We start from the raw sequence: 19,397 nt of genomic DNA on the forward strand, positions 1-19,397 counted from the left end.
AAAATTTTGTTGGGTTTACTTTCTTTTTTACTGTGAGATATTTTGTCATTCATCACACTGCACATTTGTGTTTTCTATAGAGTCCTAATGTCTTAAGCTTGTAGGTTTTCAAATGAAGTATTTTTAAGAGCATCACTCTAAAAGAAAAACCTCAGACTTTTGAATACTTAGTACTGAATGTGCCATTTATGAACGATGCCTTTTTTGGCCTGTTTCACCAATGCCTTTACGGTGATGATCAAAAAAGTATAGTAGCATGGTCTGAACCAAGTATTCAAATTATTTTACAAGTTTTCATCAGCTTCTTAGATGCAATTTTCTTTTTTTTTTTTAATAAAGGTCATTGAAATTAAGTAAGCTGAATTATTCATACCTTCTTCAGTATGATTTTTTTTTTTAAGTTAGATTTGTTTCTCAAACATTGTACAGTATTGACTAATCCTTTGTTTGATTTTTCAATTAAATGAGTGAGTTCTGAATTCTTTGGGAGAGGTAATTGGTCACAGTCCCAAGCAAGCTGGGTTTCTGGTGACAGAGGAAAGAAGGGGAAAAGGGAAGTAGAAAGATGTTGCTTTACGAAATCTCATGGGTATTTTTCATATATATTTCACCAGCTATCAATAAAATCTGTTGCTAATTTAAAACTAATAGAGCATAAAACCAGAGTGTATGAAGTTATAGCGAGTGCTGAAGTAAAAGAAGTTTTTAAGCTTGACATAATTTCCTATTCATTCTTTCACTTACCTTACCAAAGGGAGATGAGGAAATGGTATATATTACTTCCCTGAGCCAGAAGATACAAAAAAAAAAAGTCAAAAGGAATGAACTTTTACTTCCACTATGGGTAGTGTTCTGTTCCTCTTGTAATTTTTTTTGTTGTACTCCTAATAAGCTGTTTCTGGAAGAATATTTATTTTTAGCCCTTTTACATGCTTTAGTGTTAGTGGTTTGAGATCTAAAATTGCTTTCTGGAGAAGATGTAGTTACAGAAATTGATTTCTTGTCATTCAGATAGCTGACTATAGGGAAAGGAAATCCTACTTTTTATTAGGAAGTTATGGTCACTTTGATTGCGTGGAGAGAAAACTGCACACAAAGATCCCTTCTGTGAAAAGTTCAGATGTTTGGATTTTCATGAAGCGTTTTTAGAAGCTCAGTTGCAAAGCTGGCTGGTATGTGATTCCAATTTATAGCTAATGTTCTGTTTCTAAATCATTCTTTGTAGCTGTTGGGAATTGATCTTTATGTGTTTAAAAAAATAATCTGGATTATTCTTCAAGTGCAGAGGAGATAGAGCTGGGTATTGATTTCTTTTGCAAAGTGAATTGTCAGTATGTTGATGTAAAGATATTTTCAGTTTAATAGTTGTGGCAATTTTTATAAGTGATGGTCAGTAACAGAATGAAAGTCTGGTTTCTAGGTGTGCTGTTGTCTTGGTGCTGCTAATTAGATGTGACATTGAGCTGCTGTTTCACTGCCTGCCAGCGACTTGTGCCCTATAACCGTAAATAAATTGATTTCATGTGATGTGTTCAACAAAATAACCAGAAATAGATGTATGGCTGTGGAAATCTTTACTGGTTATATATTTGTGTGTTTATACTGCAGTGTTTTGTCCAGAATTTAATTGAAAACAACTCAGTGTAGTTTGGCTGCCTTTCTAGGTACAGAAAGATTATTGTATACAAAACCTTGGCCTTCGTGTAGGAATTATTTGGAATACATTAAATACAAATCCTCATTTTTTCTGGCCATGGTAACGCAGAATTTCAGAAGAAAAGTGTGGATCTGGTTTTACCGGGCAAAGGGTGGGGCTGGGGCTGTATGCAACAGAAACTTCATTTTGATACAGATGGGTCTTCTATTTAATCTCTGAAGAGCTGTTAAGATCACGAATCATTTTACTACATCTGCTTTAGTTCCTTTGGGTTTAGCTAGTTCGGTGGGAATGTGGAAGTCTGAACACTCACTGGGTCACGCAGGATATTGTTCAGGCTTGTGCTTTGCTTTAATAGCCATCTAGCCATTAATGTTGATGAGACATGTACCAGTTGCCAAGAAAATAGTGTGTTTATGCAGTGCAGAAATAACAAACTGTTCTCTTAACTTCTATGGTATTTCAAATTGTGTGGTTATGTAGGTTCTAGGTGTATGTGAGGTCCCTATTGCTTTGGCCGTGTTATTGGTAAGAGTGTAATTTGTATTATCTGCAGTCATAATGGTTTGTTTGTGAGAATGTAGCTTTTCTGTCAGGAAAGTAACTTCTAAGCCCTTTAAAATGTTACTTTTACGCCCATTATTGAAATCTAAAAGTGACTACTTTCTAGTGCATATTAATTACATTGTATATCTGAATTCCATGGAGACTAGCATCTGTGATGCACATTATTGTAATTGCAGTGGATAATAACTTTTTGTATTTTTAGTTTTGATGGTAATATCCATGTCAGTATTCAGATAGCTAATGCTGCTGGTTCTGATAATCAAAATTGCCAAGCGGTTTCTGTGTGTGGAGAAAACTCTTCATTATGTCTCTTATTTCCATTATCAAGAACCTTACCTGATAGTCCAATATGTTGAGCTTATTCCAGGAAGGTTAATAGTAGCTGTGTTATCACCGTTGATTAGGTGCTTCCAAGATACATGTAAGTAAGTACTGTTTTAGAGGGTTTACTTTTAATGCATACACTTGAATGTTTTCAGGTTTTTTGCTTCCACCTTGGAGATGAACAAAACCCTGGGTTGACCTCTCATGTGCACTTATTCACAGTGCCTAAACTCATAGGTTTTCATTAATCTCCTTTATCTGTGATTTGCAATCCAGTGATTCATAACAAAGTAAAGTTTTTATTGGTTTGATGTCACATATGGTATTATTAATGAACTTAGTAGCCTTATTTCAGTATTTCTTTTTAGACTACCTGAGTTTTGCACTAAATATTTATGTAATGACCAAGTAATGCTTAAGCAATATTGGAGGAAGCCTTTTTCCTATCAAAGACTTATATGGTGATATAACATTAGGAAAAAAAATCAGTCTTTTCCATTTCTTCAGGGCCAAAGGAAATCATCAGAGTTGGGTTTAATAAAGACTAAAAGGATGTCAGTGAGTAAGAGCACTTAAAGAAGAGCTATGTTGATGTTTGTGCTAAATTGCTCTGCAAAGAAGAGCTCCACCTAAAACTGAAGGCCTGTATTTTACTTGCTTTTGACACTTCAAAGTTAAATGCAGGTTTTCTGCTGCCTTGTTTGTCTTTAACTCCTCCATTCTTGTCCTGTAATTGCTGTAAGAATGCTCCAGCAATTCATGATAATTGCTAAACAGTTTGCTTTTTGCATGTCGTGTAACCTGCTTCACCATGCAATTGGAAGGTGCAATTTTTTAAGCAGTGGCTTAGCTGAAGAGCACCTGCAATGTGTCAGAAGTACTGGGCAAAATAAGATACAGCTCCTCAGTTTGTTCTGTAACAAGCCTGTTCTGGATTTTGCTGATGTCAAATGTTTTCAGTGCTCATCAGGCAGACATGCAGATGTTTAATTTTGCTACGATGAATTGTCACATTTATTTTCAGACAAATAGCTCATGATGGTGAAGTTAGACATGTGCATAACATTTGCAGTATTGTGGCCTTAATGAATTACTATTTTAAATACGATCTTGGTCCAATATGTAACTCATTTCAGAATGAAATTACAAAATATTTTGTAACTTGTATTTTTTGGGTTTTACAAGCTATCATGTACACCAGAAAATGAGTCCCACTGCCTTGCTATTTAAGATGACTAGTAAGAAAATATCAAGACCTTTATCCATAAATACACTTCTTCCTAAAAATAAAACAAACCAAGCAGGAAAAATGCAACGTTCGTCTGAGATCGTTGTCTCCCCGTGCACAGACCACAGTTCACAAGGCTACAAAGACTAACAGAAAAACTTCCCTTTTTTCGCTGTTATATTGTCATCAAAAGCTGTTGTTCCTAATAATCCACAAAACAGCTGGTGGCTATTCCAGACCTTTGTAGGAAAGCAGAGGTAGAGAGTCCATCAAGCCTGATGTGTCTTTCTGTGTCACATTTGCTGTACAGACTTTTTCATCAATAATGCTGTTTGGGTTTTAAAGAGAAAGTAGTTTTGTTAATTAATTTTTAATTAATTTTACCTTCTTTTACATTTTAATTAATTGTGGCGGCCAAAACGTGATGTACTCATTAATGGGAAATTCTGTCTCTTAAAAACTGCTGCCAGTATAGCTTGGAGAAAATCCTATGTTATGCTTAAAGATACTTTAAATGGACAAGATTAAAAATGGTAGAGAGTAGTAAAAATATTAGACACTCTCAAAGCAACTGAAGTACTGCGCTTTAATATTAATATACCTGAAATAACTGAGCAGTGCAAACTTATCTGTACTAAGATTTAGTTCTGTCTCAACATCAAACTCAGAGCGGCCTAATTCATCTTGTGCTGACCAATTTGACATCAGAACACAGACCAACATGCTTAAAGTCAGCATATATGTTTCAATGTTTTGGTCACTGAAGAACATAAGAGCCAATCGCCTACCAGCCATTTCCAGATGCCAGTAAATGTAAGAAATCTTTTGAAGGCAAAGGTGTTTCATGTGTGTGTTTGGGGGGTTGTTGGTTGCTTGCTTTTGGGTTTTATAGCTCTTAGTGAAGGGGAGAAGCAATGGGAAAGTGGTATGGAGGTCATGTGCATCATCTGCTGAGATGATGCACTGGGAGAACAGTAACCACAATTTAAAAAAAAAAAAAAAAAAAAAATCTTTTTCTGGAACTGAGGTGTTTTTACAAGTTAAAAATGGTCTTTTAAAGGTCTAGTGCTATTACGACTCCAGTATTTCTTTCTTAACTTTATTCTGAATGTTTTAATTTCTGAGATTTTAACTTAAACTGTGCCTTTCAAAATGACCATGTCATTCCTCTGCTCTCAGCTCTCAGAACTCCCTTTAAGAAGTCAATGTCAGTCACACAAAGCTTGCAGAGATCCTTGTGATGGTGGATGAACACGAGTCAATCCATTGTATTAGAAGTGGGTCATTTTACAGAATTCCTTTATAAAGGAACTTTAGTATTCATTCAGTGACACTCATAAAAGATACCAAGGTGTAGCCAGTCCTATAAAGCTGCTCCAGCTGATAGGGTATGGAATGCAAATATATGTCAAAAATGCAGAAATTGCAAAATGGGCAGTGTTGAATTAAAGGAAACAAGCTGAAGAACTTATTTTCTGGTATTGCAAACGTTTGTACTAGAAAAATTGTGTGAATAATTAGTCTCAAGATGATTTTGAGTATTGGCTGATTCCTTTGTTTTATTGATGAAAATTGTTTTCAGGACAGAATGTGTTTTTCAGAGTTTTGGGTAGAAAGGTGAGCAGTGTGAAAAGCTGACTTTTTTTAGGGGATTAAGCAAGTGAACATCTGCTCAGGACAGCTGTGAGTACAGAAAAACCCTCCTGACTCTTGGGCTTTCAGCACAGAGTAAGAGCTGCAGTGGAGGAAAGCAGAACACCAGGTTAAGCAAAAAACAATTAATTAAAACTGTCTAAAATTTGAAGGATCAGCCTGGTCCAGAAACCCACTACAAACACTACATTGAACACTGGGTAAAGGTAAGGAATGGTTTAACTCTCAAATAAGGGGCATAGAACAGAAAGAGAAATTAGGAAAAGGTGGTTGAAATTTTATTTTTATTGGTGATATCTCCTTATGGTGAAAGTCCATTTTACAGTTAGTAGCTTTTCCAAACTTACTTTGGTTTTGCATGTTAAATTTTTAATAATATCATCAAATTTCTTCTTTCAGGCAAAATGGGTGCAAGAATATATTTTTGGCAGTTGCTCGGTTATGACTGTAAAAGGAATTGTGCAAAAACAATAATTGGGATTGCTGTTCAACAGGGGGTTTTTTTATATGCAGCAGATAGTTTCCTTTTGGTTTCTTATTGAAAGTTCTATTCACACATATATATATTTAAATGTTTAAGTGTATTAATAAATTTAGTTATTTGGGGGAAAAAATTACACACACCCCCTTCATCCACTGTTCTGTATATTGAGAAAAAATACATATTCATTCAACATATTTGCCTGATATGTTTTGTTAAGTTACTAAAAAAATGATGGGGACAAATCAAAATGATTGTTCAAATTAACTGAATGAGTGTAAACCTGGGAATGGTGGAAACATACATTAAAATTTCCACTTGAATGATACTATTAGTGTGTATATCTTTGGTATGGAGGAAGGATCACATAGCAAAAAAGAGTGTGTTACTGTCATAGAAGTCTTGATACAAATTTTGGAACAGTAACAACTTTAGATTTAACTTCAACTAAAAAAAATTAAAGTCAGATTTTTATTCAAGCAGTCTTTTATTAGCAATTTGACAAAATTATTTCACAAATCAGTAAATTAATTTCCAAGTTTGTAAATGTGTTTTCTAGTATATGTTTGTTTCTTAGAATGGCATATTGCTTCTCGCTGTGATGTACACTGATGTATTAAGTATCCAGTGTATTATCTTTTACATTGCATTGCCATCAGTCTTTTTCTAATGAGTGAATATCTTAAGTCAATTTCCTATGTAATTGGAAAATAATTTGATTGCAGAGATTATTTCCTTCCTTCTCATTGTTTGTCATACTGTATAGTCATTCTATAAATATTACTACAGCTTTTTATTTTATTTAAACCTTCTGTCAGTGTGTTTCAACATTTCTGAACCTGCTAAATGAAATACACTGGTTAAATCTGGAGATGGAGGCACATCCGTACATCTGCATCGTTACACCTGTGCATGTGTAAGACAGTGAACACAGTTTATAATTGATTCTCAGCGCATACTTCATTGACTACTGAGCTATTTAAGCAGCCCAAGAACAGGGCTAGCTCTTGGATGCTCAGAAAACTTTCCTCTCTTTCTGTTTTTGGGAGTTTTCTCTATGCCTGGCAAATGAAAGTGTTCCTGTCATCATGCATTCCTCAGTCAAGGTTTGCATCAGAACACGTCAGGGATTGTCGTGCCCCATGGACAGGAGGGCTGGAGAAGAGGTTGAAAAAGACTTGTGCTACATTGGCACTCTGTTTTTGGGCTTCAGGGCTGTGTCACAAGGAGAAGAAAAATATCTACTCCTTTTCTAAACCATAGATTGAAATCCTCCCAGAACATTAAAAGAAATTGATTTTCTTTCTTTTGTGTCCAGTGTTCCTAAGGAGCAAATCGTGAGTGTGGCGATACCCATTTCCTTTCACTGCCTCCTCTCCCCCGTAGATAATCTCAGTCACTTTGCTCTGCAGGTCATATATAATAACTGCATTCAGTAATAGGGTTGAAAAAAGCAATAATACCAAAGTCCATGTTTTAAAGATGTTTGCCAAAAACCTTTTTTCAATAATAAAAATAACTGAGTCTTCAGAAAAGAAGAAACTGCTTCCCAGTTTTGGACTTTAATGTTTTGGGGGTTTTTGACATGAAATATTCCTTCCTCTCCTCTCGGTGTGCGGGGTTGTCTGGAAGAATGTAATACTTTACAGACATATTCACAGACATTTTCACTTCTTTTTCCTCAAAACACATTAGACCATGCCTTGCTAGAATACTTAAGATCCCCTTTGGCAACTCTGATGGTTTGACTAAAATAATATTTTTATCTGTAGTACAGCACTGACATGGGTTCAGTTTCTGCTACATAGAGTGCGTTACGTTCCCTGATAGGGAATAGGAAGGATTTGAAAAAACAGTATTCTTTTAGTTGATGTAAAGTCAGTAAAATAAGATTCCTTATTTTTGCTTGGGTGATCAAGCTTTTCTTAGCATTTATTCAAAAGAATATGACATGCTTACTAAATTCTAGTGGATTTACTATGTTAATACTTGCAAATAGTTAAGCAAATACAGAATATTAGTTACAAAGTAAAATTAAGCTTTCAAAAAAACAATTTCCTTTTTAGTTCCTGAAAACAAGCAGGAATAAGTCTTATGTTCTAATTATCCTGCTGTGGCTTAATTTTGTGATTTTCTATTTTTGTATGCACATAATAGTTTTTAAAGTTTAGCTGAATGCTGTTGCACTGCTGGTTAGAGATTGTCATACACACTTTCCTAGATGTTGTAATCTCTGTATTTATTAATGGACATTATTTGTTATGTCTTGTCTTAGAAATTCTGAATGGAAGTGTTGTATCTAATGTTAACTTACATTCTACTTACAAGACTACAGTATTACTGGTGGCATCCTTACCTCTGAAATAAATCATAATCTAAATTCAGATGTACAGTTTTGGAATAAATAGTAAATGAGATGGCATCACATTTGTCTGTTGCCTATAAAAGGGATGCTTGTTTATCGTCCTGTTGTATTCATAAATTATTTCAGACTGATAATTTAATGAAGCATTTGAAGATTAAAACTGCATTGTGTTTTGACACTCATATAAATATTTGGCCATTTACATGATACTAGTAAGCTATAAATTTCTGATTAATCACTGTGGAGCTGTGGAGTTCAGTATTGGTATGTTTAAAAAGGTTTGGAAAAATTGATTTTCACTGATACTCAGCTGCTAGGCTTTCAGAACAAGAAGGCTGAGGCAAGGAAAGGCTGTGAGACACAAGATAATTTTCTCCTGCATTGTGTTTCCAAAGCATACGTCCAGTATTGAACTGAAAGTAGCAGTGGGGTTATGCTCTGCAGTGCCTCATACACTGGTGCATATAAATGAACTAAAGCCTGGGCTGTGAAATTAATACTTAAGGACTCTGTCATGTAAAAGTCAAGCATTCACAGCTCCACATCAAAATGCTCTATTAATTTTAAAGTTAATGGTCATCTTACGTCCTCTTGTTTTATTGTTTTTGGGGTTTTTTAAATAATAAAACACTAAGGGAATTAGTTCCTTTTTTTTTTTTTTTTTTTTTTCTCCCCCAGGATAATCATTCCTGTTTTGTTGCATCTTAATCTCAGCAAGTATTTAATAAATAGCCTGGGGATTGCTTGCCTTTTTTTAAAAAAACAGGTATATTTTCTCAGTTCTGGGATACAGTTTAGTTCTAACTCTTTCAAAATAAAACACACTGACAACGAAGTACTAATACCTGTTTTGTCTTGCTCCTTATTTAAATAACTACTGAGGTTTGCAGGAACTAGTAAAATGGAGCTATTAATTAGATCAAATTAAAATAAACTTGCTTTAATATGATACAGCTATAATTGGTTAAAATTTCCCTTTCTCCTGGGTGCAGCTGTTAGTTTTTCTCCCTTCAGCAAGGTTTCTTGATAATAAATGTCCTTTCATTATCAGCAATTTTCTTCTAACCTCTGTGTCATTTAGCTGATTTTCATCCTCCTCATGTTTTGTGTTCCAATAGCTCTTTGGCTCTTCACATTTATTAACAGGTCTTAATTTGAGGGGGAGACAGAAAGGCATAAAGTAGCTGTGCTGGGTATACAAAGATGTTTGGGTTTGTGAGTGTACTTGTTGGGGTGGAGGGTGTTTGAAAGCTCAAATGGTCTTCACCTGCATTCATCTTACCCTGAGATAACGTGGTATTACTTGCAGTTGCCAGAAAGAATAATCAAGGAAACTATTCATCTGGTTTGGGTTGATAAATAAGGCCAGTTTACTTCATGAGAAAGCTTGTGACTCTGCCAAAGTTAATAAAAAGTTGAGATGAACTTTGCTTGTTGTGTTCAAAGGCTCTCTCCTTCCAAAACAGCTTTCCATCAGATACTGCTGGAATATTGGAAGTCTCCTTGCCATCAGTGAGTCATACGCGTTGTAATCTGCAGGCCATGTCCCTGCATGGGAGCCAAATGTTCAGAGATACCTATGTATCTTGGGTCCCAGCTGTCCCTCATTTCTTTCATGTGGTCCCTCCCTGGGGGAGGAGGGAAGGGTGAAATGCTGGGGATCACCTCAGGGGTTTCTAGACTTTGCACTACAGAATATTTTCACTGTTGAGTCATCCACTATGTAGCTCTGCTCAAAGGAGCCCTTGGATTCAAAGGGAGCTCAAGAGGATGAGAGTCTGTACCAGCAAATTCTGAAAAAAAGAGCTTTTGGTAACTTTTTTTTCCGTTTTTACTGTCTAATTATGCCCTTCCTTTGTAGTATCTGCTCATCATGCACTTTGCCATGATTTCAAGTACCAACAGTGGTTAGAGGTCATTGCTGCCTATCTTCAAAACACTAGATACTGCAACACCAGCTCTTCTTTTCCTCCTGACGTTCTCTTTCAGACAAGACTTGTGGCTTTCTGAAGAAATCTTAACACTTTGGGCCACTCTTTGAACAGATCAGGAATTATCCAACTGTAAAAGAAAGGGGTAGGTTTGCCTGAGGTAACTCCTGTGACAGTGTTGTGATGGCCACCTTCCTTCAGTACTTGGGTGGTTCTCTGCTCTGCTCAGAGACTGAGTGGACAAGAGTTACCTCGTGTTGTGAACAAACTCACAGCAATGTCTCTCCTGCTGCCATGGAAAACTAACAGGGTGTCTATCCTGGATGGGTGTGACTCTCAAACATCTTGTCTTACTAATGAGCTCCAGTTCTGGGCGTTGAGATACAGAACTAGTGTAAGATTTCAGAAGAAACTATATGCGTCAAAATAGATGACTCCCTAAAGGAGTATAATTAAATGGCCAGAATAACATGGTGTTAAAAGGAAAACCATCTCGAGGTTTTTGTTGGGATTTTTTTCCCTTCACTGTTCTGTCTAAGCATCCATTACTTTCCCAGAATTCTCTCACTAAACAGCTTTCTACTTCATTGTGCTAACAAAAATTAGGGGAAAAAGTGGTTATAATTCGGTTTCCAGCCCTTTGTAATTTTCGTGTTTGTCAGCATTCCTTAAATGTGAGTTTACTTCCTGATCTTCATTATGATAGTTCCTCTTCTATTCAAACACAATGATTTGGAAATATTTTTTCAAGCTTAATCACTTAGAGTGAGTCTTACAAAGGAACCATCATAGGAAAACTGAGATTTGAGTACTTGGACTCTGAGCAAAGCTCAGAAATAATGGTTTCCTCATTGTTTGATAAGAATGTGCAGTTACATTATTGTGATCTTTGGATGTTGTTTTTGTTGCAGCTTTGCGTGCTGCCAAAGCAAATTCATGTCATTTGTTTTTTTGACAGTTAAAATATTCAATTAGTGTTGTTTGAAATTGCAGTAATTGTTTATGTTGTTTCCATACAGGACATTGCAACATTTGTGGGTTGCCAGCTTAAAGCTATATTGCATATAAATAAAGGACTAAAGCAGAAGAGCAATTCTTTTTTTTACAAAAAAAGTTTGTATTCTTCCACAGACATTTCTAATACTTCTTTGTTTCTTAACACTTAGGAGTTTATTATTTAATTTTTTTGAAACGTAGTTATGTAACAGTGGTTTTGGTGTAAATGAGGATGGCATTTAAACAAATGAACAAACATCAACCCAAGAACCCCATCAAGGTTGTTTCTGTAGGCAGCTATTTACTTGTTTCATTCTGAAGTAACCTTAAATCTGGGAACAGCATTTATGCTTATATTGGTCTTGTTATTCTTACTTACATTACTGTGTATTCACAATAGGAGTTTGAGAAAAAAGAGTAAGTGCCTGTAGGAAATGCAGAGAATAGTGACAAAGCTTAGAAAGTTAATGCAAGTCTGCTTCTTCAAACTCAGTGCTGTTCTTAAGCAAACTGCCAAGCAGTGCAGCATTTTTATTTCTATAAAGAACTGAACTATAGTTAACAAAAAACCAAGATGTGGTGCTGTTAAAATCATAGGAAAGGAGTGACAGCCATGGACTGAACTGAGTAATCCACTTCATCTTTGGAAAGCCATTGCACAAACTGAGTAAACAAACATATCCTCCAAAGAGGAGGCTCAGCTTCAGACAGTTCAAACATCCACAATTGAATAGCAGCAAAGTAAATGCAGAAGGACGGAGGAGAAGGCTGTCTACCTGAACTCAATAGATTGAAACCAAATACAAAATTTCCTGTGGAGGTTTCTACACTGTCAGCCTCTCTGTTCTTGGAAATCAAAAAAGCAAATTAAATTTCTATCCTTGAAGCTGAAACATATGAGTTCCCCTTTCAAATAGAATATATGTTGATGGAATGATGGTAGACAGTCATTTGAAATAGTCTAAAAGGAATGTGCTTTAGGGGAAAACAGGATATTGTTAAATTCATTAAGGACTGCTTTTATTAGGAAAAAAGTTGCCAAAGATCTCAGGCACTGAGGTCTGTAAACAATTGATCACTACCTGGGTCTCCTTGGTCTGTTATCTGAAAGTCAACTACAGGAACACCTCAGTTGTCTTTTTTTGTTGTTGTTCTTGTTGGGTTTTTTTTTTGTTTTTTTTTTTAAAGTATTTGAGGTTATTTGAGTTAAAATTTAAATTGTATTTATTTTGCAAGACATGTATGAGGGAAGGGTTTGAGTCTTTGAAGAAACTTTTTAGGCTATTTGTTAATTGAGATTTGTTCTAAATATACTTTAGCAATGTGTAAGTACATAAGAATTTTGTCACTCCAAACACCCTTTTGCACAGACTACTGGAGAGCTGCTCATAGTGTTAGGCTTTATAACACAAATGGGGTACATTCTGAGTGATACCTGGATTGATGCTACAGTGCTCCTAATAAAATGGATAATGAGGTTGTGTTTAGTCATAATATTTTATTTTGGACTCGGGCTTTTTGTGAATATCTCCAAAGGTGTAAACTTAGTTGGTAGACAGTTAATCAATTAGGTGATAATCTTAAATTGATGTCCTAACGTGTTTTTTAAATAATAATTTGTTTTTAATAATATAAATGGTATAATTTTATTTAAATGATATTTAAATAATATAATTTAATTTAAGTTAGTAGCCAAGAATCTTTGCAGGCAGCTTTACTGAGATACTTTTGACTTCTTTCTCTGCAGGCAGAACTTGTGAAAGGGAATCTGCAAAGCGTTGGGCTCACGCTGCGCCTTGTGCAGTCCAAGGAGGAGGATGCAGGGCATGTTGTCATTGAAACTGTGACTCCAAACTCACCTGCTGCAGCTGCTGATCTACAGAGAGGAGACAGACTGCTGGCAATTGGCAGTGAGTGATATGTCAGCTTTCACAATAAGGGTCGTCTTGTCACGTATGCAGTTCAACTAATCTCCCTTTCTTAATAATTGCAGTTGTGCTTGGCACTCAAAAGCTAGCAGTTATGTACTTATGGTCACTTAAGGTCTTTGTTTGCTTGATTTATTTTCTTGCATATTTATTTACTCCTTCCTAGGTAAAAGCCGAAAGAAGCTTGAATAAACATTTGGCAACAATATTAAAAACAGAACAAACAAACAGCAAAACAAAACAATAAAAACCCAAAAAGCCAAAACATTCATGTGACTGTGCTAGCAGGAAGTTTAAGCTTTTATAGAGGTTTTACGGACCAGAGCTTAAAAACTAAGAGTTCTTTTGCTTAGGTACTGCCTAAATAAGTCCCCATTACAATATTCCAGTGATTATTTTAAAAGGGTTTTCAGTTGCTTTGAACAGATAGTTGATGATTGCTTTAGAACAAAGGAAAAGTCGTTTTTGTATGATCCCCTGCATGGCTGTATTTGGACTGTGTGCTCATTAAGATGTTTTAGCTTGCATGTAATTTGGAAATACGTCAAACAACTGTGAAAGTTCTGCTGAGGAAGATGGTTCAGCTCACTCCAGCCATACTGATAATGTAGCATCATGGCCATATTTTTTTAATGTATTGGAACTATTTTCTTTTTTAGCATGCTTCTGTTTTAATTATCACTGTCTTTAAAGATACCCATCTTTTATGAGTCCGTTGTTAAATGTCTACTGCTGAAAAGTCCAAACTTACAGTAAGAGCAAAGTTAAAACTGTTTCCACATCAAATCAACATTACTCTGTAAGATTACAGTATTATTACCAAGCAGCAAACTGGAGTATTTATGTAATTATTTTTTCCAACTCCATATTTTCATGAATAAAATGGAGAGAATACATCTGTTACATTTCAGTTAAGCTTTTCTGTGGTAATTGACTTCCTTTGTTACTGAGCAACAATGTGTTTGTTGACTATTTCTGGTCATTTAGATTGTTATCATAATTAAAACTTAATAATGTCTGTCTTGTTTTTAATAGGTGTTAAAATCACATCAACTGTCCAAGTGTTGAAGCTTATTAGACAGGCTGGGGACAGAGTTCTAGTCTTCTATGAAAGGCCTGTTGGGTATAATCAGCATGGACCAGCACTGCAGGATGGATTTGGACAACTGGAGGACACTGCTTTCTTGGCACAGGCAGAAGATGACCAGAATAGTTTATCAGCTGATGCTGATGGCAGAGATTTTGATTCAGAATTTGAAGACTTAGCTTGTGATTCACCTGAGCAGAAAGAAGATCTGCCAACAACTCCAAGTCCCAAACGGTCGGTAGTAATTCTTGCTGCTGCTAAACCTCTTGGAACTATATCGCCCATCCTGAATCGGAAGCTGCATTTAGGAAGTTATCAGACAACATCAAAAACGCAACAAAAAGATGGGGCTAAAGTGGCAGCACCTAAAACTGTTGAGGTTTCAGATGCATCACAGCCATTGGGTAAACAGTCACAAGGATCCAGTACTAAGCCTCCTGTGCCACCTAGGCCACAAATTAAGCCTATTTTGTCTACTAGTGATAGCCAAAATGTGTTAGAAACCGGAGGTGTATGTTCCGATAAACCAGAGAGGCCACCTCCACCTGCAAATAATGGAGAAAAATCTACAGAGAAGATAGTTAAAATTAGTGATCAAATAGAAGACCCAGCAGTATCAAAAGTAGTAACAGCACCAAAGCAAGATACGTTAAAAGATGGACTTACAGAAAATGCACGTAGTTGCAAAGATAGTGATGATCAGCGAACATGGGAGTCACCAGAAATTCCGTATAAAATCCGTCAGGGCCGATGGCCAGTGACGAGAACATCCTCCTGTCTATTTGAAGTAGAAAGATACCACAAGTACCTTAATGTTGCACTGTGGTGCAGAGACCCTTTCAAAGCAGGTGGTTTTATCTGCTTAGGATATGCAAGCATAAAACTTGAAGAAATTGCTTTAGATTGTCTAGCTACAACCTCGATGGAATTTGTTAGAACATTTAAACTGGATGCTCCTACACCTAAAGCAGCAGTCACCAGAACAGCATTGCGGAGTTTGACAACCCATAAAGGTTTCAATGAAAAATTTTGTTATGGTGATGTAACTTTACAATTCAAATATTTAAAAGAAGGTGAAGTGGATGATTCAAGCATATTGCTGGAGAAAGAGAGGGAGTGTCACTTAGAAGAAGAAGCTCGTGCCCTTCAGAAAGAGGATCCTTTCTCGGGACAAGTTCTTACAGAGAACAAGCATAACTTTCAAGATACTCAGTTTCAGAATCCAACTTGGTGTGATTACTGCAAAAAGAAAGTATGGACTAAAGCAGCTTCGCAGTGCATGCTCTGTGCTTACGTTTGCCATAAAAAATGTCAAGAAAAATGTTTAACTGAGACGCCCTTTTGTGTAGGAGCTGAGAAGCGGCTCGATCGAACTGTGGGCGGTAGCCGAGCAGAGGGACAGGAGGCTCCCCCAGCCGCAGCCTCTCGGGTTGATTCCGAGGCCAAGTCTATGAACAGAACTACAGGTCTGACCAGGCATATCATCAACACGAGCACCCGCTTGCTGAACCTCCGGCAGGTGCCCAAAGCCCGCCTGGCCGAGCAGGGCCCGGACGTGGCCGAGCCTTCGCCAAAGCACACCCCAAACACGTCTGACAATGAGAGCAGCGATACCGAGCTCAGTGGACCGAGCAGCCCCTCCAAGCGGGCAGCGGGCACCGGCATCAAGCTGGTCCGGAAGGAGGGCGGCCTCGATGACAGTGTCTTCATTGCTGTTAAAGAAATTGGGCGTGATCTCTACAGAAGTTTACCCACAGAGGAGCGTTTTCAGAAATTAGAGTTTATGTTGGATAAGCTGCAGAATGAAATAGACCAAGAGCTGGAAAATAATAACTCGCTCGTTAAAGAAGAAAAAGAGACAATCGACGCGAGGAAAAAAGCTCTGATTTCTGCTGCACTGGCTAAGTCGGGTGAGAGACTGCAGGCCCTCACGCTGCTGATGATCCACTACAGGGCAGGCATTGAGGATATAGAGTCCCTGGAGAACATGTTCTTTGAGAAGCAATCCAAAAAAGTAACTAAAGATTTTGAGGAATCCAGTATAGCAGAAGAAGTGGATATTGAAGATGGCAGTCTGACAGAGGCTCCAACATTGAACATCATATCAGAAGAACCAGTTGATCCACCTCAATCAGTAGACTGATATTTACATATTTAGTCTTTGAAGGAATGGACTAAAGGAATCCTTTGCACTTAACTCCAAACACACCCAAATTAAATTAAAACACTGGTATAATGTGCGTGTCCTGCTTCTCCACAGTTAATTGCTAATAGTGGTTCTTCTCCAGCTACAGCACCATCATTTTGTTAAACTGGCTGGTTAAAACTACATTTTGGGGTTTATATTGGAAATTTATTTTTAATAACTTATTTTTATTTTTTCTAATTATGTAACCTTACCATTTCACATCAATGTGTGTGGTTTCCCTAATGTGTTACTTGCCCCCACTTCCCCTCCCCATATTATTTTTTTTTTTTAGCTAGTCTTTTCAATGGGAAACAGGCAGGATTTTCAAAACATTCAGTTTCCATTGTATGATGAAAACATTATAAGCTTGTTGCATGCCTAAGCTGATGACTGACGCAGAAGTCACGGAGGGGCCAGGCTTTTAAGTGTTGATCACAGTTTTATTGTATGTCTTCTAGGTAGTTGTGTATTTTTTGCCAAACATATCATGAAAGCAAACAAAAGGTCTTTCATTTTGTCTGTTATTAGTAGTTACTGAAATTACCATTGCATATCATTTGTTTTCCATGTTTTTGTTAAATATGAGTACTTTTTGTAGTTTGTAATTAACACAAGATATAGTAATGCTAAGCTAAAAGAAATCCTCCTTAGAACTTCGGACTATTGTTAGATACCAAAGTATAAACTGGTATCTCATAATAATTTAATTGGGAATATTTTCAAGGTAAGAGGCTTGTTGCCTTCCAGAGGAAAATCATATGTTCGTGATGTTGTATTATTTGATAGCCTGATAAAGGAAAGTTGTTCTTCACAAGAGTTGGAGGTTTCATTGCATTCTGTGAAAAAGCATGTAATGATGGTGTAAGTAATATAAGGAGATTAATATTTTGCTGCAGACTATCATTTTGGAAAGCTTAAGGTGCAAAATACAAAGTAACTAAACATGTTCTCTCAACACTTTCGAGTAATCAGAGTGGTAGGAGGTTGCATTCAGCTTCTCAGACAGAACATACAGTCTGAGCAGAAGGATCACCTTTGTCAGCAAAATGTCCTATAGTGTATATAACGTCTTTTATTTGAGTCAATTTGTGAGTCCAGTAGAGATGAGGAAGAAATTCAGCCAGCTGCTTTTGAAAAGAACTGTCTGGTCTTCTGCTGTGTGTAAACTGTGGATCTTAGCATCACCTGGCTAAGGCCATTGTTCTTATTTATTTCCTGTAGACATGTCTTTGTTTCACCTTCTGTGTATAGAAATTTTGTATAAAATATCATCTTAATTTTAGGTACTGTGCTAGGTACTTGTATCATTATCACTGGTATTGCTGGTAGTAGAAAAGAAACGCCTTTGTGGGAGTGGAGTTTGAGATGGTAAAATAACTCCTTTAGTTTTTGAGGTCATCTATAATGTACCTCTCCTTTAAATTTGCATCTTGGTTTAATTTGTGATGGGCAAAATTAAGCAGTGGTTTTCACCATGGAACAGCATACTTGTGCTTCTAAGCAAAATGGTTACTGCCAGTCATGCAACTACTTGCACTTTTTTGTGAGTTCTGGGCAGTTGATACTATTTAGTTGATGTATGGAAAACACTATCCATGCTAAAACAGGCATGTGACACACTTCTGAAATTAAGCTTCAGCAAATAATCGCACAAAATTAGCTTCCCTTCTTGTCTAAAAGTTATTTAACCTATACTTGCTTGAGATGCATATTAAGACTTCCCCACTGCATTTTCTCAGCGGCTTACCATTGGTGGTGATCTGCATTCAATCCCATCAGTGTTTGCTCTTACAGAATACTATAGAGGTTTTCAAATATATCCAAGTGCTTCATTTAAGCCCTGGTGCACATGAAGGAGCTGTGAAAACAATGCAAATACTGATTTCAAAAACACATTCATGGTTTTAAATTGTCCTGTGGAATACAGTGGGTAAGAAAAGCTGGATATCGTTTTCCTCGCATAGTGTTGCTTATGATGATGATTGTAAGAGGTAAATTAAATGTAGTGCAATATTTTTAAATATACCGAATGGAAAAAGGGCAAAATAGTTGTATTTTAGTGATAAGAAGGAAAACATAAATTCCTATCTGGCATTATTTACAATAAACAGTGAATCTCGAGGGGGAAATTGTCATACTACATTCCTGATGTAATCTTTGCTTCATGCTTGACTGTAAATAGCTGAAAATAAAGAATACCACAGAAAACAAGAATATCTTGACTTAATGATATCTGAATAGGTGGCAGCTACACATTTGCAGAAGATCTGCTTAATATGATTTTGTTGGCTATTATTTTATCATGAGAATAAGCTTTAATAAAATAGTTTTGCTAAATTATCAACTTCTTTGCATTGTGTCAATGTTTTTTAAACATTTCTATTTCAATAGCTTATCATCTAAAGCCACCACTTAAAGGAAGGATCTTCAGGGGAAAAACACACTTTACATTATATTAAACTACTGATTACTGGGTTAATTGGGCTGAGAAATTTGAAGTAAAGCGCCTGTGGAAGTTTACAATGGCAGAGGAGGAATAAGTAGTGGGAGGAAATGAATTAAGTGTCTTTATCACACTTAAATTGACACAGATCAAAATATACAAAATATGAAAAATCCGTATTTTTCCAGAACAGAAGGGGGATTTTTGTGTGTTTTCTGAGTAAAATTTCTCCTGACTGTCAGCAAAAAAGGTTTGGTTACTCATTACTCAAAAAATCCCAAACAACTGCTAAGTTTTTATTTGGGAGTGGGGGGAAAGGTGGCTCAGAGATTCCAAACGTGAGTGTCTGTGTGGATTTTAGTTACCTTCCTCTTTTGGTGGAGCAGGAGTGGAGCAAGAGCAGGGGAGCCCCTGCACCACATTGCTCTGCTCAGGAAATCATGGGAGGATGCTGCTCCCTAAGGCCCAGCAGAAACCTGGCTCCAGCTGCAGAAGAGGAATGTCATCCATGAATCTCTCCTTGGGTCTCCTCCTCATAGTCATGTTGCA

General features: G+C 36.6%; 1 protein-coding gene across 1 annotated transcript in view; it reads left to right on the forward strand.

Annotated features, from left to right (window-relative positions):
- The window catches only part of PDZD8 (PDZ domain containing 8), a 53,489-nt gene extending 34,740 nt beyond the window's left edge, over window positions 1-18,749 (forward strand). The window contains exons 4-5 of the mRNA XM_048311528.1: window positions 12,950-13,112; window positions 14,166-18,749. Of these exons, the coding sequence (XP_048167485.1) occupies window positions 12,950-13,112; window positions 14,166-16,360 (2,358 nt within the window). The 3' untranslated portion in view covers window positions 16,361-18,749. The remainder of the gene's footprint in view (window positions 1-12,949; window positions 13,113-14,165) is intronic.
- Window positions 18,750-19,397: the final 648 nt, after the last annotated feature.

This window comes from Corvus hawaiiensis, chromosome 8 (assembly GCF_020740725.1).
Source record: "Corvus hawaiiensis isolate bCorHaw1 chromosome 8, bCorHaw1.pri.cur, whole genome shotgun sequence".
NCBI lineage: Eukaryota > Metazoa > Chordata > Aves > Passeriformes > Corvidae > Corvus > Corvus hawaiiensis.